This window comes from Aulonocara stuartgranti (assembly GCF_965226115.1).
Source record: "Aulonocara stuartgranti genome assembly, chromosome: 8".
NCBI lineage: Eukaryota > Metazoa > Chordata > Actinopteri > Cichliformes > Cichlidae > Aulonocara > Aulonocara stuartgranti.
This window is the reverse complement of record NC_138959.1, coordinates 5,226,054-5,251,240: the sequence shown is the minus strand read 5'-3', so window position 1 is coordinate 5,251,240 and position 25,187 is coordinate 5,226,054. Positions and strand designations below refer to the sequence as shown.

At 38.9% G+C, this 25,187-nt stretch overlaps 1 protein-coding gene across 6 annotated transcripts; it reads right to left on the bottom strand.

The window, feature by feature from the left end:
- Positions 1 to 807: 807 nt before the first annotated feature.
- Positions 808 to 24,376, bottom strand: osbpl7 (oxysterol binding protein-like 7). Of its 6 annotated transcripts, none has more exons than XM_082542940.1 (22): positions 24,130 to 24,376; positions 16,069 to 16,269; positions 15,495 to 15,638; positions 15,349 to 15,402; positions 14,927 to 15,193; positions 14,707 to 14,830; positions 13,636 to 13,754; positions 13,445 to 13,543; positions 13,242 to 13,265; positions 11,244 to 11,394; positions 10,985 to 11,091; positions 10,662 to 10,875; positions 10,250 to 10,396; positions 10,010 to 10,146; positions 9,319 to 9,456; positions 8,392 to 8,455; positions 8,172 to 8,250; positions 6,090 to 6,234; positions 5,867 to 6,017; positions 5,509 to 5,635; positions 3,866 to 3,988; positions 808 to 2,440 (listed from the first exon to the last, which is right to left on the bottom strand). In XM_082542940.1, the coding sequence occupies exons 2-22, from the start codon at positions 16,198 to 16,200 to the stop codon at positions 2,332 to 2,334; spliced, it is 2,655 nt and encodes an 884-aa protein (XP_082399066.1). In that variant the 5' UTR covers positions 16,201 to 16,269; positions 24,130 to 24,376; the 3' UTR covers positions 808 to 2,331. The 6 variants fall into 6 exon arrangements, with proteins under 6 accessions (XP_082399066.1, XP_082399070.1, XP_082399067.1 ...); XM_082542944.1 differs by having other exon boundaries at positions 10,707 to 10,875; positions 24,130 to 24,375; XM_082542941.1 differs by having other exon boundaries at positions 13,454 to 13,543; positions 24,130 to 24,375.
- Positions 24,377 to 25,187: the final 811 nt, after the last annotated feature.

Sequence of the window (25,187 nt, the reverse complement as noted above, 5' to 3'; positions counted from 1 at the left end):
ACCTTTCTGCATGTTCTCCCTCTGCTTGCATGGGTTCTCTCTGGGTACTCCGGCTTCCTCCCACAGTAAAACGATATGCAACCAGGGTGTACCCTCCTGTCCTTTGATAGCCAGGCTAGACTCCAGAAACACGAGAGAATGGATGTTTGTGCAGTGTGTAATGCTGAATTCACTATGACCCCAGCTGTACAAGTGCCAAGTTTGAAGTGGTTTGGATGGACAGTTTTTCAGATAGCTAAAGTACAGTGTTTCAAAAACAGGGCATCTATAAGGAGACACTAAGGAGACCTAAAGGTTGTGCACATTTAATTTGATTAATGAGATGTGCAGAACATGCTGATTATAGGTTGCAACTTTCTCCATTCAACATGAGTGGTTCGAAGAAGGAAACTGCATCATTTATCACAGGAAACCAAAGGCACAAATAAAAGACAATATTTTTTTCACACCCCTTCAGACACCTGGTTAATAGTAAACACTTGGTTTTAAGGTGAGAAAATAGTTTCTCCTACTGCGGCATGTTTTCTTTTATGCTCATAACATCCTTCGTGTTCAGGGGGCAGCAGAAGTGAAGAGGAGAAGGAAATATTCCAGCTGTGTGTCACACATCTTCCAAGTGTTATGGTATAGTCGTATTATGGAAAGCATCTTTTAAGCTCCTTCCCCTGCTGCAAAAGAAGTGCAGTAAAAGCCTTGCTTAATTATAAACAATCTCAAGTCTATTTCTTCTTTTATGTCCAGAAACTTCCAGTGGTCTTTTAAAAGAAAGGGCATCTCATAATAAATGCAGTCCCAGTAAAAACACAGTCATGATATCACCAGTTTAATGTAATGTATAAATACAGTATGTGCAGATTTCCAACCAGCTGGATACTCATTTTCCTATTAATGACATATAAACAAAGGATAATATATTATCTCCTCTTTTAAATATGTGATTACTGAACATTTGTAACTCTTATTTAGATTACAGGTCAAAAACACATACAAAAATGTTAATAATATATATTTTTTGGAAAAAAAAAATTTCAATGATAACATAACTAAAGCAGGCAAATTCTGTCTTTGACTTTAGTTAGGCAAAAGGAATTGAAATTCTCAATCAAGAATCTCTTATGCCAGAATGTCCTAAGCCCCGATAGGCAAACGTTCTCATAAAGAGGAAGCAACAGATATCAAGTTGGAGTACTTCATTTTTTGGACAGTTAAATATATGTTGTATAGTGTAGCCCAGGGGCAACCCCAGGCCTCGAGGGCCAGTGTCCTGCAGGTTTTAGATGTGTCCAACACAGCTGATTTCAATGACTAAATTACCTCTTCAACATATCTTGAAGTTCTCCAGAGGCCTGGTAATGAACTAATCATTTCATTTAGGTGTGTTGATCAGGGTGATACCTAAAACCTGCAGGACACCGGCCCTTGAGGCCTGGAGTTGCCCGCCCTTGAGGCCTGGAGTTGCCCACCCCTGGTGTAGCCTGAAGTTAGATTTGCCTGGATAAAGAGTCTGTTGTAACATATAAACTGAGGTTTCACAGTGGTTCTCCAGTGGAGTCAGGGTGTGCCAAAGGATACACACAGTATTTTTCTATTATCCATAAAATTGTGGAGTGTCAATGAAAACTGAGCACAGATGGGAATCAATAGAACCAGCTGTTTTTGTCCATTACTATCTAAACCTAGATTGTAATGGATAGTAATGCACCTTGTAGGTGGTCCCTGTGTCTGTGTAGGTGTGTCTGAATTAAAGGTCTGCTTAGATGTTCAAAAGTTTTGAACCATTGGAATCAAATTCTATACTCAATATAGAACATTTGCACACATAGCAGTTAAGGACACTGTTTTTTATATTTAAAGTCATGTGTTTTTCCAGTTTCTAGAACTATATATATGTATATATTCTTTACACTCTTTTTGCTCTATTTTGGTCTCCACCACTCCACCAAATTTTTTCTCAAACTCAATTGCAATAGATCAAACTATCACAAAGCAGCATCCTGATAGAAACACCACAGAGAAAAGCAATTTTTAAGTCTTAAAGAGTTTAGAGTTTGTTGGGGGAAAAAAGAAATTCACATAAAAACAGCATATTGATTTAAGTAATCTAAAAAATTAAATGAATAAGATTTTATTGTATTTCCATTAATGTTTGTTGGGTATCTGAGGATTCCCATGAGCCAGTCACGGGTGTGCAGAAGAATCAAGAACAGATCCGCAGCACTATCTTCACTCTCCGAGTGGTTCATACGTGCTGTCCAGAATATCCACGGCTGAATATCCATGATCTCGTCCTTTCATGTGGTTTTGTCCACTCATTTCTGCAGTCTCATCTCATCACCACAGAGTTAAGTTTTCAAGATTAGCAAACCCTGGATTCTCTCGAAGTTTCCAGTAAGTCCCGTTTGTCAACCACACGTCCCGTCCAGAGGAATCTTTGGATCTCCTGATGATGTAAAATAACCATAAAGAATAATAATTTGCACACCGGCATTTCTACAGTTCATGAATTTGCATGTTGTTGATGGCAGAAATGATTTTAAATGTTTAAATAATGTTACTGAAGTTACAAAGTTACCATATAAAGCTGCAAGAACTGAATGGACTGTAAGTATTTTTACTGAATGATTTATCAGAGGTGTGGACTCGAGTCACATGACTTGGACTCGAGTCATTAATTTTATGACTTTAGACTTGACTTGAAAAAATGTTCTAAGACTGTGACTTAACTTGGACTTTTACACCAGTGACCTGGGACTTGAATTGGACTTGAACCGGTTTACTTGAAAAGACTTGATATTTCACCCCAAATCTAAAATTTAACACACATATTATATAGAAAGTGTGCACCATTAATTCAATTCATTCATTCATTTATTCCAACCACACTCCGTACGTATGTGTGCATGAGCTGTAGCACAGCAAATCAAATTAACCAGATTTTTTTTTAAGAAGAAAACAAACGCTCAAAAATGCTGCAAGGAGTTATTATTTTCAGGTACATAAACTATGAAGTAGTCAACAAAAAAACGAAATGCAATATGCAAAACATGCAAGCAGAGAATCACAGACAGCGATGGAACAACTTCCAACTTTGTCCGACAGTTGAAGTTGCATAAAGAACGGTAGGTGGTGCTTCTCTTTTGCTACGATGAGATAGCTGACTTCATCTAACTTCGTGATGTCAACTAACTTTAATGTGTATGATATTTTTGTCATGCTATTTTAAAGCCAGTCCTACAAGCGCATCCAAGAATAACATGCAGCTTATCTCAGAATTGTCGGTGAAAATTATTCTTGGAGCTAAGTTTATTTGAGCTGCATTTTATAGAGGTGCAATTTCACAATTTGTGTATATTTTCTAAGTTCACTATTTCGTCATGTGTTGAGAAAAACAGATTTAAAAATCACATGGTCTAATATTTACATGTAGCATATAACTGCGACATTTTTTTTTTTCGTTTTTTTTTTTTTTTTTTTTAAAGACTCGAAAGGACTTGAAATTCAAAGTTTCAGACTTGTGACTTTACTCGGACTTTTACATCAGTGACTTGAGACTTGACTCTGACTTGCCTGACATTACTTGAGACTTGAGGATAAAGACTTGAGACTTACTTGAGACTTGCAAAACAATGACTTGGTCCCACCTCTGTGATTTATCCATGTACTAAAGCAAATTTCAGTCTATGGAGCTGCCTGCTTTTTCCTCTAAAAGCAGTTGTTTTTAAATGTGGCACACAAATAACCAGAACTGTACAATTACTTCAAATATACAGACACAAAGATATAACCAAATATCAAGGTTGGAAGACTACAATTAAGATAAATGGAAATTATCAATGAACCTGGATTTTAAAGGGAATTGACTTACTTGAAAAAACGAGGAACATGCTCTTCACCCCTTTTGCCGAGCTCTTTTCTCCGCTCTCTCTGCATTTCTTCAATCTCGTCCTTCTTTTTGTCAGCTTCATCCACCCTTCCATCCTCCAGCATTCTGCAAGAAGGTGACATCAAGCTTACACCATATTTACTCCGTGTTTCTGGATGATTTTAGCTTGTGCTACACTATAGTCTGTACAGTATTGCAGAGGAGTGCTGACTTTTACATACAAAGCCATTCTTACCTGGCTCCTCCTACGTAGTTGTGAAAACAACCATTATGGCCTTTACAGCCATTGCTCTCTTTCCCCTGAATGCACAGAAGGACTTTAAAGTGCTAGGGGAGCTTTCTGTTTGTCATGTGACAACAGCTACACATCCTTGATGTGAATCTCCTCTTCATCCACATCCCAAAGATGCTCTGTTGGAGTGGGATCTGGTGACTGTGAAGGCCACTTGAGGCCATTTGAACTCACTTTCATGTTAAAGAAACCAGTTTTAAATTGTTGTGAGCTTTGTGACCTGGTGTGTTATTCAGCAGGAAGCAGCCATCAGAAGATGGGTACAGTGTGGTCATAAAGGGATGGGCATGGGCAGGAACAATACTTGTTTAGGCTGTGATGTTTAAATGATGGTCAGCAGGCCTAAAGTGTGTCAGGAAAATATCCCCCACACCAGCAGCAGCTTGAACTGTTGATGTAAGACAGGATGGATCTATACCACAGGTGTGGAACTCCAGGCCTCGAGGGCCGGTGTCCTGCAGGTTTTAGATGTGTCCTTGATCCAACACAGCTGATTTAAATGGCTAAATTACTTCCTCAACATGTGTTGAAGTTCTCCAGAGGCCTGGTAATGAACTTTCCCAATCTACTGTTGTCCAATTCTGGGGAGTCTGTGTGATCTGTTTCCTGTTCTTAGCTGAGAGGAGGGGCACCCAGTGTAGTTTTCTGTTGCTGTAGACCAGGGGTGTCGAATTCCAGGCTTCGAGGGCCAGTGTCCTGCAGGTTTTAGATATCACCCTGGGTCAACGCACCTGAATCAAATGATTAGTTCATTACCAGGCTTCTGGGGAACTTCAAGACATGTTGAGGAGGCAATTTGGCCATTTAAATCAGCTGTGTTGGATCAAGAACACATCTAAAACTTGCAGGACACCGGCCCTCGAGGCCTGGAGTTCGACACCTGTGGTGTAGACCATCTGCTTCAAGATTAAACATGTTATGATTTCAGAGATGCACTTCTGCCTACCTTGGTTTTAACAATTTGTATAATACTCTCTGTGACTAGGAGTCAGTTTCTGAACCCAGTGTCACAGAGTTGTTCTTAAATACCCAGTGCTTAAATCACATTTCTTCCCCATTCTGATGCTGGGTTTGAACTTCAGCTGGTCGTCTTGACTATAACTGCATGCCTAAATGCCCCGAGTTGCTCCCATGCGATTGGCTTTTTAGATATTTATTTCTGTTAAGGAGCAGTTGAACAGGTATGCCTAATAAAGTGGGCAGTACATGGATCTATCTACTTGTAGATAGATAATATTCCAGAGCATTGTAATGGACCACAGCTGTGTTCAAATCCCATCTAGTATTGTTTTGGTTTTCCCTTTTTATTTTTTGCATTGGAAAGATTTCTGACCTTTGGTCTGGGCGCAGGCGCGTATCTGTAGGAGGCAGAAGAGGCTTCAAGTCTGAAGGGAGTTCATTCAACTCCATGGCAAAGCTGGAGAAACCATAATACAGCAGGTAATCCTTTGGCTGTTGATCTGTGGGGTGATAGAAGCCTCTTAGGTGAACTGAGGCACAAACGTGACACTTGGCTTTATCCTGATTAGCTATTTTGGTAGAAAGAGTACCTAATCATCTCACTTAACCTCCATTTAAACTTCTAAAGAGACGTTTTTGCACCCACCACGTGACTCAGACTAAAAAGAAATGATGGTCAAAACTAAACAGACAACATTTAAGGAAGCATGTCTTAGTTATTTAGGACTCACTTGGCTTCCAGATGCATTTTGGAGTCGGCAGAGTGTCACAGAAGATGCCTTCATGCCACAGACCTCCAAACCGGTGAATGGCACTCCCACTTTGGTCCAACACCACACCCTGAACCTCATTCTTATTCGTTTCTGAACCCCAATAACGAGACTGCGGCAGAAGAAAAACCTGTTAATCTCGCATCTAAAGAGTGTAAGACACGAGCGCTGAGTGGTCCCTCACCTTGACAAAAGTAATCTTGCATGTGCAGATGTTACTTTTGAGGTTTTTGATGATGACCTCTCCATAATGCTCCAGATAGCGCTGCTGGCTGAAGACGTTATGGATGCAAGTCGCTACTTTGTTCCACTCATAGTGGTCAGCATACCTGAGGAAAACCCACAAATGCAGAATATTTGGTCATCACTGACACAGATGGTCAATTTTAAATAAAAAAAGATGGCAAATAATTCTGATTGCAGCTTTTCAAAAGTGAGGATTCATACTTTTATTTGGGTTTTTTAAGGTTTTGAACATGTGTAATTTTAAAAAAAAAATCAGTTTCCAGCAGCGACACTGAGTTTAGACACAGCACAGGAGTCCACAGTATCCAGACTGTGGCGAAACAATTCACGGGTATGACCAAGTGTTTTATTCTTTTTCGTTTAAGAAGTTTTTCTCATGGCAATGTAAAGCTTAACTACCATCCTAAGGTGTGGCCCTGAGGGTGAACCACTGGAATTATGGCACCTCAGATGGTGTGCCAGCTCAGTGCTTTGAAATCACTTTCTTTACAAAGCCAAACCAACTGCTGTTCACTGAATACTCTACTCATTCGATTTTCTGGCTATATTATTGCCCCTAAAATGGAATTTTAGTTGGAAAGCTACCTTTCTGACACAGTGGGAAAGACGCAGATGTGCTAGTGTAAATGGTCTCACAAAAAGCTGCTATGCCCCACCTGGAAGTGGGTAGCATCCAGGGCCCGTATCCCTAAAGATTCTGAGAATCCTCTCAGAGAGCTCCTAACTTAACCTAAAAATTCCTTGCCAGGAGTTTTAGCTTAGAAGTGATTCCAGAACATTTTCAGTGAACTCTGCGCAAGGAATGGATGGAAAATCCTATCTTAGTGAGGAGGTGTGGTTGACCCGTTGCTAGGTATGAGTCATCATTTCAAAAGCCGTGATTGGTTGATCCTACAAGTTTGATGGAAATGAGCTTTTGGTGATAATGAGCAAAGGATATACCCTCAAATCAATAAACATAATTATACACTCTAATCTTATGCTGACTGTAATTGTAAATAATATTTCACATTCAAGAAAATATCTGGAAAATGAATAGTAAGCTGTAGGGGTTATAGCCTAACATTAGAATCTAAAATATGTGAAAACTTAAACTCATTACACCCTGTTCAAATAATGATTTGTGTCTTATTTGCTCATATTAATATCCTAGCTGACATATTTTGTACTTTCACTCCCATATGGACCCTGTTGAAAACAAGATGGCCTATCTCAAGGGGCTGTCCTTAATGACGTAGAAATCACAACGTTACAAGTCCAGTGTGGTCTTAACGAGGGTAACACGGCTCAGCTTTTAGCAATGTCTGTGATTGCAGACCCAAGTAATCGCTGCTGCATTGTTGCATTTTCCCGGATGCCAAATACCTCAGGGTTGTGATTACTTTCGTCTCCGGTGTAATAGTGTTGTGGCGTCGAGTTGGTGAAGTAATTGCATCTCTAAGGAGATCCACCACAAACATGATTCCTGCACGATCCAATCTGTAGCGTCTCAATAATTCCCTGTCATCCAGTGTTTGCAGGACATCTCTCCTGCCTCTTCTGTTGGCCATTTTGTGCAGCTGCTTAGGGGAACTCCTAAGCCACTAAAAGTCCTCTTCCCTGCTCTTAGCAGATCTCGCCTTAGGAGCCCTTTTAAGCATTAGGAATCTTGAGGAATAGCTTTTATATTAACTGGGATTGTCGTGTCACTTTTAGGGGAAATTCTAAGAAAACGTCATGACTCTGAGAATTTTCTTAGAATTTGGCCGCTAGGAGCCACTTTTTGCACAAAGATTCTTTAGGGATACGGGCCCAGATGTCTAAGTCACACCACACCACCCACACTTCCCATGTGTGGGACTAATAAAGGTTATCTTATCTTATCTTTGTATTTTATATCAGGAGCTTCTCATTGCATCTCATTTTAGCTAAACATTTAAATCTACCAACAAAATTTTCAAATATCAACAATCGCTGGTTGGGTTCTTTTATAATATGTCAGCCAGAGAGGAAAAATTGAAAATAAAGCCAGATCGTTTACCTCGGCAGAGTCACGTTTACCATTCCTGTTGGCAGGATCTCCAGCGACTTTCCCCAGAATTTATTTTTCCATCGCTGGTCTGTTCAGATGTAAGAAAGTATTGGTGACACTATACAATATACTCACATCCTTCCTAAAAGCATAATTAAGTCAGAAGACAGAAACAGCTAGTTACAACAGATAAAGAGAGTGTGCTGGTTTGATAAAAGAAGTTGTTCACCTTGCCAGAAGGAGAAGTTCTCTGAGTCAGCATGGCAGGCAGAGATGGGAGGATGGTGGCAGACCTGGGCAAGTACAGAGACTTCATCACAAAATTATGTCTTAACTATTTCATCCTCAACAATGAAACAAAGTTCCCAAGTTAAAAAAGCAGGAAACATTGTGTCCATTTAATACATCTTCCTCATTAAACCAACAGATTTACCTGCAGCAATTTTACCTGTATGCACTACAAAACCAAATCCTATTCCACCGACACTTTGCCACCAACCAATCTAGAGCCGGTTCCATGCATTCAATCCAAAAAACTAGAAAATTGACAGCCCAGACTAAAGACTCTACCCCGATCCTCTTACCATTGAAATGACCTAGATTTCTAATTCAGATTAGGATTGCTAATTAACACTGTCTGTTGAATATGTGGTTCTTAAAAAGCACCAAGGCAGAACTAATGCCGCACCAGCACTAGTGTTAGTATCAGCCTTTCATTTGCTGCACTTCATGGTATGGTTCATGCTCTAAGAAAGCGTTTCCCAAACGGTGTGACCTGAGGCAAGTTGAGGTATGCGGTGGGATTTTGTATCAACCGTACGATGCATAACAAATTTATTCGATTTTACAAAGATATTTAAAGAGATATTTCAGAGATCTGTCAAAAACCTGTTCAAAAGTAAAAAATTATTATTGATAGGCTTAGACAAACTGCATGCATTTTTTATACCCAAATATAAGCTGGAACACTGGAGTTCTCTAAATTAAAAAGAATAATCATTAGCTCTATGATTATCTATTATTAATTAATTAGATTATCCTTCCTAATTCATCTTTTCCTACTTTTCTATATCTGTTCAGCTGTATAAATATCCCTTCTAGGTAACTGAGTGTTTTCCGCGTATAAAGATAACCATGATACACCTGATTAAGATACCTGCTCACTGATGAGGCGGAAACCTCGGTCCTCTCTGATACACTCGTAGGTCTCCCCCAGAATCGGGTTAACGGGCTTGTAGCGGTTCCTGAACGTCGCAGTGGAGTAGCCAGAGATAGCGAAGGCAGCAATGTAAACCTAAACGAGATAAAACACAAAACATAAAAGGTCGCTTTGTTTATCCCCATGTAAAATAATTTTATTTAGTTATTGCTTTCTATGCTATATTTTCTTTCTCTTGCGATTTTAAATATTTCCCCTTTAAGGTCATCTCCTTGTGCATCTCTGGATCACTTCAAAGGCCCCTGTAAGTTCTAACCACCTGCACTTGTCCACCTGGAGTGCATGCTGGATCTGCCCCACTCTGTCAAAATTTCATTTTGGGTAACTGACAGAAAGTTCGATTTGATGAGTAGAGTAAGTGATATACAAAGCTTGTGTTAATGTGGAAAATACCAGTTCATAGCGAAGTGAGAGTTTTAACTTAGGTCACAGTGTGAGAAAGCTGAGGGCTGTTTTTTTATAGGCTGATATGTAGGCAGAGGTCTTTTTGCAAACAGAACAGCCGCCTCTTGCTGGCCATCACAAAGAATGCAGTTTTAAGGCACTTCCTTTAATCTTTTACTACACACATTGAGCTGGACGTATATCTTATGGTATGTTAACTCGTTTTAAGTGTGGACAGACTTACCATCCTCTGGTAGGGGTCTGATGTGTTGTTGGCAGTATCCAGCAGCTCACTGTACTCCAGCTCTTCACACAGCCTCTGCAGCAGGTTAATGGGCTCATTGAGAACAGCTGGCATGGACACTCGAGCCAAGTCTTTACCTGTGAAGAAACAAAACAGAGGGCTCTGAAAACTGCCACGAAGACTCTTTTCTTGCATATTATCAATTCGAGTACTGAGTAAGTCTGGATTCCTGGTTCTTACCTATGTTGTTATAGAGTATGGCCACGAGCCCCACGTGGCTATTGTCAGGACAGTGAACAGGCAGTTTTGTTCGACGTCCAGTGCTCTTGGGAACAACACTGTTGGGAGTCCTGGAAATGCTGGCACGGTACTTCCGGGTAGCTGATGCTGCAATGTTGATTAAAGAAAATAATATTATTATTATCAAGAATAAAAGTACGGCTGGATGTTTCTATTCAGGCAATAACAAGAATAAGAGTCTGCATCAGTGCCAGTGGTTTTCAGGTTGTACATAGTGTGAATTGTTGTTTTAGTTAGTACAATATTCACATCAAAGAGTAGATACAGAAAGAAGAGTAGGTAGAACTATTCAGCAATACTATTCAAGTACATTAAAGCTATTTTTTTTAGGATATAAAAAAAACCCACTGACTTTTTATACACTTTAAACCCTGGTCACTGATACTGGTGTACCCACTGTGTCCTTCCTCCGGCTCAGAATTGGTGGTGCTTCCGTCACTTAGTCCGGATTCATCAGACACCTCAGAGGAGCTGCCCCACAGGATGTCATCACTGGCATCAAAATATTCTGCAGCAGAGTCTGCCACTGAAGGAGGTCCTTGGGATGAATGCCTCACTGCCTCAGGCTGGCACCAGGGGAAGAAAAAAAAAGGAATGAACAAAGAAAATCAGCCACCAAGTATAAAAAACCAAACAGGATAAAGTGGGACAGAGAGTCCAGATGACAAATCTAACCTGAGCTAATGTGTTAGACTGGTGCATGTTGTTAGCGTCCCAGACTGCCTGCAGCTTCTGCCTCTCCTGGGACAGAGTCTCATGCACCGACTTCAGAGAGTTGAGCACTAAAGGAGCATTAAACAACAGTTTCTGTTGAACAGGAAGGTATCTGTGGCATTTACATATTTTGCAATAAAGCGATTCCCAGGATAAATGTGCTCAAATTAACTTTTGTCTACCGGTAGATGACATATTTGTGTTTATATGTTTCTCTGACCTCGTTGAGACATAGCGTAGATGTCCTGTTGGATTTTCTTCCCTTCGGGCGAATTGACCGTGGAAGGGGAGAGCTGAGAGTACACGTAGTCGGGGATACACGGGACCGATGCACCGAGGTGGGCCGAGTTGCTCAGGTGACTTGAGGACAGCTGTGAAGTGAACAGAGGAAGGACTGTGGTTGATTCCCTTGCTATCTATCTTTGTGTGAGTAGATGTCACTGTTGTGTTGTGTTATCCAGCACAGGTTTAACTAGCACTATGAAGGGAAGTCCCAATGTTTATACCAGGGAATGGGAATGCACCACCAACATACAGAGATCTTCACAAATCTTACTAGTACTGCTGAAAGTGGGAGTCCTGTTTTACTGCCCATCTCAGGTTTGTGCTTACAGAACATCTGAGAGGATCCAAATGATCTTTGGGTCTATTTGGGACATCTGTGTGTTGTATTTGCATGTCACCTTTAGGCCTCTTTGGGTTTGTGAAGACCTCTAATGTTAGGGGTTAACAGAGACTACAAAAGCACCTACAACGGAGCGGAAAGAATAGTTTAATATTGGGGAAATGTGTGCTCTTTTAGATGAGTTGGATGAGTAGACTCCCATCATTGTCTTCACCTGCTGTTGATTTCTTACACCTTTGTCTTATTTCGCTACATAAGTCTTCTTACGTAATTGTCCACATTGTGTGTATATATAGTCATTTTTCCCTCTGTATCCTTTTCCCTGTCTGATTGTCTGTGATTGTGTGGATTTCATACATTAGGTTTTTGCAGTATTCTGTAATTGTTCCTAATAAAGCTTGCTTTTTGTTTCTTTATTGAGCCTATTTATCTACATTAACATGTATTTGTACAAACTAGAATAAAATCTGGAGCTTTTGGGTGTTACACATGATGTTAGTTAGTTAAGATGATGGCTGAATTGCACCGAATTTTTATTATTGTTATTAAATACTCCTATGCTTCTGGCTAATATAAAGACATGGCTAGGAGTGTAATCTATAAAATTACAACATTCTAATCAGTGACATATTAATGTCTTAAATGTGGATGTCTGCTACCACAGTCTGTCTTACAAGCTGCTTACAAATGCATTAATTTGCCATTTTTTAGTTTGATCACTTCCTGTTGTTTGGTAAGAAAGAAAACCTACAAAGCTGTAGAATAGACAGCTGACATTACTGGAGACAGGAAAAGCAGATTTGCTGTAAACAAGTTTGTTCATACATCTTACAGTCATGCCATTGTTATGCTCTTTTTTGTGCAAAACGGTTGATTACATTGTAACCTAGAGTGGAGAGACTCTTTCTCCACCTCCAGGGCTCTAAGAAATATGTTCCAGTCAAGATTAACACAAGAAACCACTCATACATTGTGCTTATACAGCCACAGCGTGAACACCATATCTTCGGTTGCCGCTACCTGCTGCATCTTCGGTTGCCGCTACCTGCTGCATTGGTCGCTTTGAGCAACAGCGATGACATCACACAGTCACACCCATTTATGCTCACGTTATGTTACAGCACAGGTAACTGCAGTATTCTCCTGAACAATTGGAGTTCAATATCAGCGCTGGTATAGAAGGAGAGGAGGCCAAACCAGGATCAAAGAAATTGCTGAGTTTTTGGGGGGTTTTTTCAACATTTTGTCCACAAAATCTTTCCAAGCAGTTGCAACAACTCCTATATCATCTTTGAGCTTTTGTACTTTTATATCATTAAAATGTTAGCAAAAACCACGACGATCATACGCCAGATTACAAAAATCGAGAGGTGCACAAGCAGCACCTTAGTCCTCATATGTATAACTAAGGAAGTCTCAACACAGTAGAGAATATGGGTTACACTGGCAGTGCTGTTTTCCTTTTTACCCTGGAAAAAAAACATCATTCATGAAGTTATAATTCATGGTTAGGAAGCCTGCTGTAGAGTGTGACTGAAGAACATTCAAACATTTTTAAGCATGAAGTTGTCTCATGTACTAATAGTGACTCACCGATTTAGTAATCCCACGAATAGGCTTTGGATTAGATTAGAGAAAGGTCCCAAAATGTTACTGAAGAATTGGGATTTCATAAACCCAATATGCTGACTCAATGTATAAATTCAAAAACCAAGATGTACTATATGTCAAATTGAACATGAACATTTAGCAATCTTGTTGATCGTGTCCTTTTTAAGAAAGTGAAGGTTACAGACCATTCTTACCATTCCCAGGGCCTCCACTCTGGACAGTGTGCGGGAATGACCCCAGATCTTCCCTGATTTCGGCTTCTTCGGTTTCTCCAGTGACAGATTCTGCACCAAAAAAGGTTTATTTTCTCATGTGATTATTGCTGGAGACATAATGCAGTATGTACAACATGCTTGAATGATCAGCCTATATGCACCTGTATGCTGATGATCCGTTGCAGGTCTCCATTAGTAAAGGCCTGCCCCACCTCCAGTGCCTGCAGCCTCTGGATTAAGCGGTTTAGCTCAGAAAGGTCCAGATGACAACGGTTCAGCTCTGGCAGGAAATATCAAGGAAGCAAATTTTTTTAACTAATTAATCACAAAAGAGTCCTGCTAATATACAGAAACAGCCGTTGCACTGTGAGCGCAAGAAAAACACCTTTTTCTTTAAATCTGGTGGACTGAGACAACAACTTGATGTTTATCAAGTTTTATGCAGATGACTATCCCCTATTAAATGGTGTTAGCATGTTAAAATGACAACAACAACAAAAAAGAAAATTTAACTATATTTTCCCCAATTTAACTCTAAACAGTAACGGGACACAGTAAAATACATTTAAGTAAACTTATTGTACTTTTACCTCATTGTTATTGTTGCTTGCTATTTTTCATGCCTAAAGAATTTGCATACAAAATGTAAGATATAAAAAGTTTACAATATACTTTGATTTAAATCAAACTATCCAACAGTACATACATTATTAATGATAACTAATATTAATTTTAATGTTCCAGCTTTTTCTTTTCAACATTTGTAATAATTGAGATGTGAATGTGATTTTAATAGGTCTGACGAAACTCTGGATAATTGTATTAGGTTTCTTTCACCATTTTATCAATCAGTAATTCAATGAATTTAGTAAATAACACTTGTCTTATTGGAACAGTCGGAAAAATACCTGAACTCCAACCAACCTCAAAAGCAAATGTTAGTTAGACATTTTGCACACCTAATAAATAATCTAATAATAGTCACATAGGACACATTGGTCATTTTTAAGTCACCTACTTTAAGTCTTCTTTTCTGTAAATACTATTTGTGGGTGTTTTATATGGACACTCAATTATTATATATTATCAAAAAGAGAAAACCAAGTTGAAGAACAGAGGATGTCAGGCAATATAACCTAATGCTGAAACTTGAAGACTGTACTCAACAAACTGCCACTTTTAGAATCACCTGTTCAGTTTTGTCGTTGCAGCTAGGATTATTAGACAAATACCTTGAACACAGATGTCGGGATTGTGGCTTTGTTGCAGCCAGGCAGACACCTTCGTGTTCACGGCTGTGTTAGCTGACGGCAGCACGCCTGACACTCCAGCTGAATCTGCCATCCCCGTGGCGCTCTGATAAATTAGAGGCAAGAGAACACCGGGTTACTCTCGGTGGCCTGTAACAACTGTGGCTTTCAGTCTGACGTCACTTTCTTACTCCATTATTACCAAATCTCCATTTCTCTGAGCTTGTTCAGCCGCAGTGGGAAGGGACAAAGTGTGGAGGACGCTGCTGTGAAGATGAGCCGCCTCATTCTTCTTGTACAGGCGGTGAGCTTGTAGCTTGGTTACCCAGATGTAGAAGAGTTCATGACTCTTTGCCTTCATATGATACAGAATGTCCTCTGCATCCAAATCAATCCGATTTGATTTCTTGTTTATCGATATTACTGCGAGGCTAACATCTAGCGAGCCCTGGACTCGTCCCCTGGCCACCTGTCAAAAACAAAGTGATATGAAAGCTTGTTATTAAGATTATTTACTGACACTGAATAAATCAGACATCACATTAAAGTTGGGTTAGAGGTGGTGTGGTTTGGTTTGAAAGGTCAATCCTTGCATTGTCTGGACAAACATAAAATTTCACTTACATCTTGTTGATTTTTGGAGTAGCGTAAGATCCCTCCTTCCAAGACGAAGTACCGCTGAAAAAGAGATCATCTTTTTTTGAAACTGACGGATTTTAAAGAGACCCGACGTTTGAGCAGCATTGTGAATGAGTGCACTGACTTCTCACCTTGTGCCAGCCTTTAAGTGGCCATTTCCTCCTCTTGAGAAGATATCCTTCACAGATTCCCGGGGCGGTCCTGTCTTGAGGATCGTCACCTGCTCCCTGCATTTCAACCTGAAGGTCGTCAATTACTTCCCAGTCTTTGATAATCTGTGGAAAGTATGAAGAAAAATTAAGTGTCCGATTCAACAGGAAAATTGTCGTTTCTTGCTTACAGTGTAAATAAATGGATAAAGATGAAAGTTTAAATGGATGAATGGAAATATCCTAAAGTTGTAAATTGAAGAAAATCAATCTGCAACTATTTTGATAACCGATTAACCGCTTTAATACTTTTTAAGGCAAAAATTCCAAATATATTTGAAGATTTGTGGCTTTTTTGCTGCATCTGATCATATAAACTGTTCTTTTTTGATTGTTTTTTGATTGTTTATTAGACTGATTAAGTTATGTGACTTTTTAAACATATATATAACTTCAGCAGTCTCAAAACGTCTGGGAGGATGGGGATGATCGAGAGGAAATGTGGAGTTGATGAATATTATTTATTTTCATGTTTTCATAGACCGAACTGTCTGACCTGTCTGGAGTGGCGAGATGACAGAGTGCTGCTGCTCTGAGAGTGGGCTGGCTTGTTCCAGGTGTGGGAAGTCTTCTCCAGGCCGCTTGCCAGCGATTGGCTGCGATTGAGTGAAGATCCAGACAGGTCCATCTCAGAGCGCCGACCTCAGACTCCCCTTCTTGTTGTGAGCGAGTTCTGCTGCGATCTACCAAAATCCCCCTGAAATCAAAGGAAGACCAAGGAGATGATGGTTATTCTGAGAGTACAAGTGCCTACTTCCTTATAATTATTTCCATTTTTAAGCTGTTATAAAGCAGAATTTAAAACAGAAATGAATGCCACATCTGATGAATCAATGCAGGCCCATTGTTCTTAGCCACATAAACATAAAACTGAAAAGCACATCACACATCCACAGCAGTCAAAGTCTAATCAAAAAATAACTGAAATAACCATCACAAGACTTCTTAAGTAGTGATTTCTCAAACATTTACATTTTCACTTGCCAGAGAAAATCTACTATCCTATAATATCAAAAACGGCACCAAACCTTTAAACCAAATCAGTGAACACTGGGCTTGGAGACACTTCCATGTACAATAAGCCTGTTTCCCATTTATTTCCGCCTGATCCAAACTGGCCTTTAAAAGGTAACACCAGCCCTTTAGCAAAGAGTTAGTGCACACTTATTTTAGCTGCAACAAAAATCTATTTTAGCCAAAGTAAGGCAGACAGCCTCTTAACTGGATGTGCATAATTATTTTTTTTACTAGTCTTCTAAATATCAGACAAAAGGTCAATTTTTTTCTCATAACCTTAATGTTCTGGGCGACAAATCTAAACAAATCTGAGAAAAATTATCATTTGAGTGTTTAAGATTCTGGCACCTCAAACACCATCAGCTGACGAAGCTCATTTGCTTAAACTGTGTTCTTAAAACATATTTAAATTCCAGTGGTTTAAAAAATATAATTGATCAACTAATCAGTGGCAGGTGAAAACTGATATGTTCCTCTGATTATTAAACTTCTCATTGAGACCTGTGATATTAACTGTGTCACATATCATTCCTTCCTTTGACACCTTCCCATTTCCTGCCTGTATGCCCGCTAGCACTATGAATAATAAAAATAAACATAATTATGAGCCTTTAAAAAGTCAGGACTTAAGTGAACAATAAGTTGGCAAACAATCCTGCATGAACAAACAAACAAAAACTTTAAATATATTGATACATTTCTACCTTGATGTCTTATTTTCACCAAATCTTGCATTAGGTCAGTTTAATTTAGTCCTGTATGAAGAGCTGTGAAAGGTGAGAAAGTTCCATGAGCAACAAGTGAAAGTGTTTAACAGACTGAGCAGAGCAGGAGACAAGGAAGGAATCGAAGTAATCCAGTTACCTAACACAGGTGAGAGCTGAGCTCTTGGTTCAAGCCTGCTATCATAAATGCTACCTGGATATAGCACAGCACACCTGAATCCTCCAACCAGATCACTCTGGATCCTAGAGTCAAGCACACTGATTTAGAGCATTTTACTGACCAAAAACCAAAGCCAAAGTTGGAAGATTTATCTAAGAATATGTTATGTTTTATCTTATCATAATGAATACATCACGCTTTAAGGTGCACAGATTTGGGGGGAAATATGTGACAATTTATTATCAACAGTTTTAACTTTAACTAACAGTTTTAAAGTTTGTATGTTTAGCTCAATAAGGCTAGCTGTTCCTATTTCCCCACCTGCTTCCTCTTCACTTTGTTTGGAACGCCAGGACTGCCATAATGAATTAATTAAATACACCATTAAATAATTAATTAAATGTGGCAATAATTAATTAAAATTGGAATTAATTAATTAAATAAATAGTTATGACACATGTAATTAATTAATTATTGACACATTTAATTAATTATTTATGTATTTCACATTTTAATTAATTATTGACACATTTAATTAATTAATTATTGACACATTTAATTAATTATTTATGTATTTCACATTTTAATTAATTATTGACACATTTCATTAATTATTGACACATTTAATTAATTATTTAATGATATATTTATTTATTTCATTTTGGCAGTCCTGACGCCTGGCTCTCGTCATGAAATAATTTTATCTGTCAGCCTCACCCATCAAACTCAGGGGGCGGGGTTAACGCTGATCGAGTCAAAACCATTGCTTTGGCCTGGTGGCCATTGTTTCTAGCACACAACAACCGGCATGTGGAAGCTAACAGAACTGAGCTTTGAAAAACCCTGTTTGTGTGTTACCAAATACCGTTTTAATATTTTTTAGCCGAGAATGTAGTGGTTTAATCTTCATGTGTCTGGTCGGTTTGTCAAGATACAGCCTCTTTGCAAAAGTGTTTCGATGATTTCGGAGATGTCTGCCCAGTCTCACGGCAAAGCGTGGGATAGACCCGCTCGCCTCGCAAGCAATCCCACCGACAAAGCGCAGGCCCCGGTACACAGCTGTAGTAACCCCCGCTGACTTCTTTTACTGAGGTTATATTTATCGATGTTTTATTTCCTGATGTTCTTATGTGTCCTACGTGTTTCAGTCGCCAATTCTGAATTATAACTAACATTAAAAACATGTTTAAGGAGGAGAGAGAGCAAATAAATCTGTTTAACATCTGATCTTTGGGTTTTTGTTCAGTAATCAGCGTGACCTGTGTATAAACACATAAAAGAGATAACGTTGGTGTTTCCGTCATGTAGTAACTGCTGGCTTTAACTGTACAAAGGTTGTTCGACACTATGAAACACATACAGACTTCATGATGTTCGGCTAATATTTTTATTGTGAATATTAATCATGCTGACCTCGCTCTGTACACCACGCAGCGAGGTCAGCATATCCACGATATCCTCAGCTCCATGAGTTAACACAAAGTTTCCCAGCTGACTATCTAACTGCCAACTATTCCAGAGACGTGAAAATATACAGCATAAAGAAAAGTGTAAGAGACTCAGCAGCAGATTAGAATAACAGTTATACATTTAATAAATCACCAAATGAATCCAAGAAACGAGCAAACCTGTTCCGACAATTTGAATTTGTATTCCCTCAGCTGCAGACTCGCTGCTGTTTAAATGTTTGAAAAGGAAGATTAGATATAAAAAACGTCAAACATAGACTCAGTCTGCCTTCACATTTGATATGAGGCCAGCACGTATAGTGGCCTCAGCAGGCTATTACTGAAATACACGTGCTATATCATAAACTATGATATAAACAGGGAGGTCCTATTATTACACTGTATTTTTTAATTTTATTGTTATTGTTAAGCACTTTGTGCAGCATCGGCTGTTGGAAATGTGCTATATAAATAAATCTGACCTTGACCTTGACCTATTAACATGTTTAGTTTTAAAGGACACCTTCCTGCCTTTAGTCTCATTCATGAGCAGTATTAGTTTTCTTCTAACATCCAGAAGTCTGCACAATGTGTTTCATAGTTTGTAACAAGCCTTTGACAGGTAAACATAACATGACCGAAAAAGAAAAAAAAAAGAAAAAAAAAAGAGAGAGAGTGTTGACATAAGAAGAGAAAATTCTCTCAATTATGGAGACAGACAAATGGTTCATTTATGTTTGATGTGTGTTTATTCCTCCCTAAATATCGTCGGTGAAGTTCGCCATGCATGTCAGATTTTCCTGCGCATTTTTATACCTCTGCCAACAGAGAGAGAAAAAAAATCACATTCTAACAGACAGCTGGTGCTTAGAATACAGTTGAATAACTATTAAAAAACAGATGATATTTAGATGATAGTTCAGTCTAACACATGTGCCAGTGAACCATTAAACGTCTGTGAAACTATGCAGTTATGAAACGTAACTTTAACCTCAGCCAAACCGATTTGCTCAGTTGTAAATAAAACAGCGAAGTAAACGTGACCCGACAGACAGAACCTGAGTGAATGAAGTCCAGCGTTTAACCACTGAGAGCTAAAACTCAGCTGAGGTTTGAAAGCTGTGTGCCGGTGATTGGACATCAGCCGCTGATAAAGCTGTTCGCCTATAAAGTGCTCTGTAAGGAAACGAGCTCCAGCAGCTCTGCGCTCGGGGAAAACACTATATTTACTTATCTTGTGCAGAAAAATGCGCTGACATTGCGTTATATCGAGCACCGGCTGCCCAGTTAAACTGTGACTATCACCAGGTAACTAGGCGTGTTTCTTGAATTAGCAGCAGGTGTTAAACAGCTGACAGATGAGGAGGAGGATGCATGCAGGTAAACTGAGGGTCTGCTGAGCTGATCGCTGGTTTCGTGAGAAAAATGTCAGCTCGTTCTTTATGTTACAGAAGCACAGAGACACAAGACCAGGCGGAAAGAGACGATCGTTCGGTGAAAATGAGAATCTGCGAATGCAACATGTGGAACACGGAGAGTGGAATATGTAAACAAACCGGTTAACGTAACCCCCTCGGTGCACTCTGCATGCTAACTGTTAGCAGAGCTAGTGAAATCTCTGAAAACATCTGAGCACTTTTGCAAACATGTTCTATGTTGACAACCTGACCAGACATACGTCGCGACATTCGCGGCTAAAACACTGTTAAAAGTGTAGCTGGTGACAGAAAAACGGGGTATTTTAAAACTACACCACCACCATTGCTGCTTGTGATTTGATCTGCATTCTGGGATAACTGGCTGCCCCAAGTCTACACAAGCAATCGATTTTCTAGGATCGACCTGTTTTGACTTACTTTGCACGGCAACCAATCAAATGTTAGAGAAGCTGCATGGGCAGCGTTAACCCCGCCCCCTGAGTTTGATGGGTGAGGCTGACAGATAAAATTATTTCATGACGAGAGCCAGGCGTCAGGACTGCCAAAATGAAATAAATAAATATATCATTAAATAATTAATTAAATGTGTCAATAATTAATTAAATGTGTCAATAATTAATTAAAATGTGAAATACATAAATAATTAAATGTGTCAATAATTAATTAATTACATGTGTCAATAATTAATTAAATGTGTCAATAATTAATTAAAATGTGAAATACATAAATAATTAATTAAATGTGTCAATAATTAATTAATTACATGTGTCATAACTATTTATTTAATTAATTAATTCCAATTTTAATTAATTATTGCCACATTTAATTAATTATTTAATGGTGTATTTAATTAATTCATTATGGCAGTCCTGGCGTTCCATACTTCCCGTGATCGCCCTCTGTGTGTCCGTGTGTGTATATACATATAGTCCCAGTTGAGTCTATATTTGGGTCTTCATTCCTGACATGTTTTTATTGTTGTTCTTATAGCAAAATGATTTTAATTTTGTCTTTTAAATCAAAGTTTTTAAGTTTCACAAAAGGCAGGTTTAGTTGTACAAATATAAATAAAATAACATTATATGTCTTAAATTATTATTTTATTATTTTATTTACAAAGACACAAGAGCGAAAGCAGATTTCTAATTTAACAAGTTTATTTTGTAGCAGATGCAACATTTTAAATTTGTTTGATTAAAAAAGCAGATGTACCTGGTTCCAGATCTTTAAATGTGTGCACATCCTTAGACATCTGTGGCAGTAAATTTATTACTTTGGGTTTGAGGCTGATGGTTTTTTAAGCTTTCATTTGCTGATATTTAATAGGCCAAGAAAATCTTAATTGACATTTTAATCAGCCTGTGCAGACGTAATTATTTGCACAGGCTGGTTTAACAGCTACTGTATGACTATGACTGGATTGATCTGTTAAGGCAGGGGTGGGCAATTCCAGGCCTCGAGGGCCGGTGTCCCTGCAGGTTTTAGATGTGTCCTTGAACCAACACAGCTGATTTAAATGGCTAAATTAGCTCCTCAACATGTCCTGAAGTTCTCCAGAGGCCTGGTAATGAACTAATCATGTGATTCAGGTGTGTTGACCCAAGGTGAGATCTAAAATCTGCAGGACACCGGCCCTCGGGGCCTGGAATTGCCCACCCCTGTGTTAAGGGCTCCTTCTGGCCCTCCCCCTTAATCTAAATACAAACCACACATCAAACAATCCTGCATCAGTTTGTAGTCATTTGATGACACACCTCTTTAGCAATATGAATCTTTAGAAAAACTCTCAGATGGACTGAGGATCTCCAAATATTTAGCCTAATTAATTTTGGGTAATTAGCTGTTTAAGCAACTTAACACATATGTAGCTAATTAAACTGCTAAAACTACTGGAGGTGGGTGAATCTGTGGCTTCTGGGGAATCCCCGTGCAGTTTGCCTTGTTGGTAATCCACTCTTGTGCAGTGTGTGGCACCATGGCCAATACCGTCTGCAAGGAGAGGATTACCTCTTCTTAATTGGTTTTTCAAGAGATGTTTTTAGCTACTTAGAGTAACCTGGACACGGAGTAACTCGATCTGAAGACGGAGAGCACTGACACAATAATATTAATCTTGATTACCACAGAATAACACTTCTATACACTTAATATAAATATATGCCATGGTTTGTTTTACTTAGAATGTTTTATGACTTTCAAGAGCTGCAGAAAAGAAATACTTTTTTTCCAAAGAAAACTCTTCTATTTGTCGTATTTTATGTGTATGTGTTTATGTGTGTTTTATGTATTTGCGTTTAATTTGTGAGTCTGAGAACAAGCTACTAATATTCGTTGTGTTAAAATTTGCATTTTAACACAGACATCACAGCGTCAGTCTGCAGAATCACTGTACAGTTGTGGGAATATAACTTTCATATTTATATTTTTTGACCTGACTGACTTAAAGAAGGTTTCTCGGGTGCAACAAAATGCTTTACAAATCTTTCCAATACACTGTAGTAAGTAATTTTGCCAGTACTGGGATGCTAAGTCAGTGCATTCAATTTGATTTCTGTCTAAATCTATCCAGAAGCAGCCTGCCTTGCTGTTATGTAAGGGCAAGAGAGGATGAGAGTAACTGACCTCAGTACTGAAAGCCTGTGGTGGAAACAGGATGAAAGGATTTGCAGGTTTCTGAGCTTGCTTAGTCAGAAAGGTTCATGCACAATAGTCCGCACTGAGTTTGATTATGATTTCCACTCACATTTTATTTTGGTTTCATGTTCTAGACACAGAAAAATAAAAAACCTCTGTGTATCTCCCATGTTTAGAAGTTATCCTTACAGTGTAAATATCATAGTTGCATACATTTAAACCACTCACACTCCAGTTCATTTAACTCAACCTCCGAACTGCAATAAAACAATAAATAACTCAAAGATGATGAATGGTTATTTGCTGGACTACTGTTTGACCTCATTTGACCCAGAAAACCTAGATAATGCACGCTAATGACGCATGCGCCATTAGCGTGCTGCCTGCTGCAACCTATAATTTCCTTCGGGATTAATAAAGTATTCTGATTCTGATTCTAAAACAATGTGCATGCAGATGGATGAGTGATTTAATGAGCTCACGGGGGGGGGGGGGAATGGTGGTCAACACAACAAGTCAGCCAAGGTGGAGACTTCATGCATCATGCCTGAGGGTGGAGTTAAGATGCACAGATTATGACTGTTATAATCTCTTGTGTGGAATAAAATACTCTTACCAATAGTGTTCAGGACGCTAGTATATACAAGAAAACGTGCAACTTACATCAAAAAGACTAAATGCTGAGCACGTTTTTGGACTCCAAACTCAGAGGGAATTTTTTTTAAAACAAAACATTACAAAGGGCAGTGAAACAGTTTTAAAGGTAGATTCTTGTCCTGATCACTTCACATCCTTGGTTAACAAGTCCTTTGTTTCACCTGTAAACTACTGAAGTCTGCATAGGGTCTAATCTGGATTAATATACTACTGCCTCAGCACAACGACAAGTAAAGGTTACTTTCATTTTAATCAAATGCTTTTAGTGTTGTTTCATACATATATATATGTATGTGCAGATTAACATATTCCCATGACGCATTCGCTGTCCAGATTAGACCACACATAACTGCTGAATTACACAGAATACTGGTGGTTATATTCTGTGTTTTCCATTAAGATTTAGCCCAAACTTTCACATTGCTTGTCTGGTATTTTCAAATCTATTTTGGAAAAGCAATTTTTAAAAACTCCCACCTGAAATCCACCTCCGACTCTCATCGTCTGTCCTTCCGCGTCTGATTAATCCGACAAAAGTCTCATTTGGCGTTTAATAATCTGTGAAAACTCAGCATTTCGATGAAAAAATAGCGACAAACGTTGAAACAAAAGAAGTCAGACTGCATGCTTTATCCAGAGACAATCACATAATCTCACCCACCGTGCCCTCTCTGCGGCGGGTGACAGCAGCTCCCTCAAATCCAAGGAGGGCCGTGCGTCGCAGGCGGCGCGCACCATGCGCAATGTGTCCTGCCCATTATCCGCATTAGCTGGAATTACACTGAGAGTCTAGGGCTGTAGTGGAGAGTGAATCTAAGCAGGCTCCTCTCTCTGAACACTCGGTTTACTCATTTTTAGGTTGAAGCAGAGATTAAATGGACAAAACCTGAAGCCTCTTCACACAAACTTATTAATACAGTATTTTAGGGGATATTAATGACCTTTATATGTTAATAACTTCCAGGAGAACACCAGAATGTCTTGATATGGCCTTCTTAATTCTTAATAATTCACAATAAACCATGATTTACCATTTCTTTAATATTATATCTTATTTTAATAGATTCAGTTCTGCAGCTTCTGTCGTTTTGTTAATAAAATCTTAAATTTTTTTAATACGGTTCCTTTTTTTCTGCACTCTAAATTACATTGTTGTACTACTGTTTGCCTGATCTTGTGCAGAGGTGCATACTGTTGAAGTGAAAATGAGTAATATGCATCTCTCCCATTTGACCCAGATTAGCATGCTGTAATCTGTAACATGGAGATTAACTCATCAGATCTGTGACCAGTTGTGTTTATTATGGCTGGAGCTGTTTTTATTATGCCACTTGGTCACAACTCCATCTGGCACTGTACTAAACAAAATCTCCTGAAATGTAAACAGAAGCATTATAACCCCAACCAATGGGAATATGTGATTGGTAGTGTCTGTGAAAAAGTTCTGCCCAGATTTGCATGAAAGTGCGAGAAAGATTTTGCCCAATTATTGGACATTTTGCACCATATCATCACAAATGCCCGTCACCCTGAAA

Coding starts and splice junctions, on each gene's coding strand:
- osbpl7 (XM_082542940.1), bottom strand. CDS start 16,200: ATGGACCTGTCTGGATCTTCACTCAATCGCAGCCAATCGCTGGCAAGC. Junction 11,395..13,241: donor TTCGTGGGATTACTAAATCG/GTGAGTCACTAT, acceptor TTCACTTCACAG/CTGTCCTCAAGTCACCTGAG. Junction 11,092..11,243: donor CTACGCTATGTCTCAACGAG/GTCAGAGAAACA, acceptor ATGCTCCTTTAG/TGCTCAACTCTCTGAAGTCG.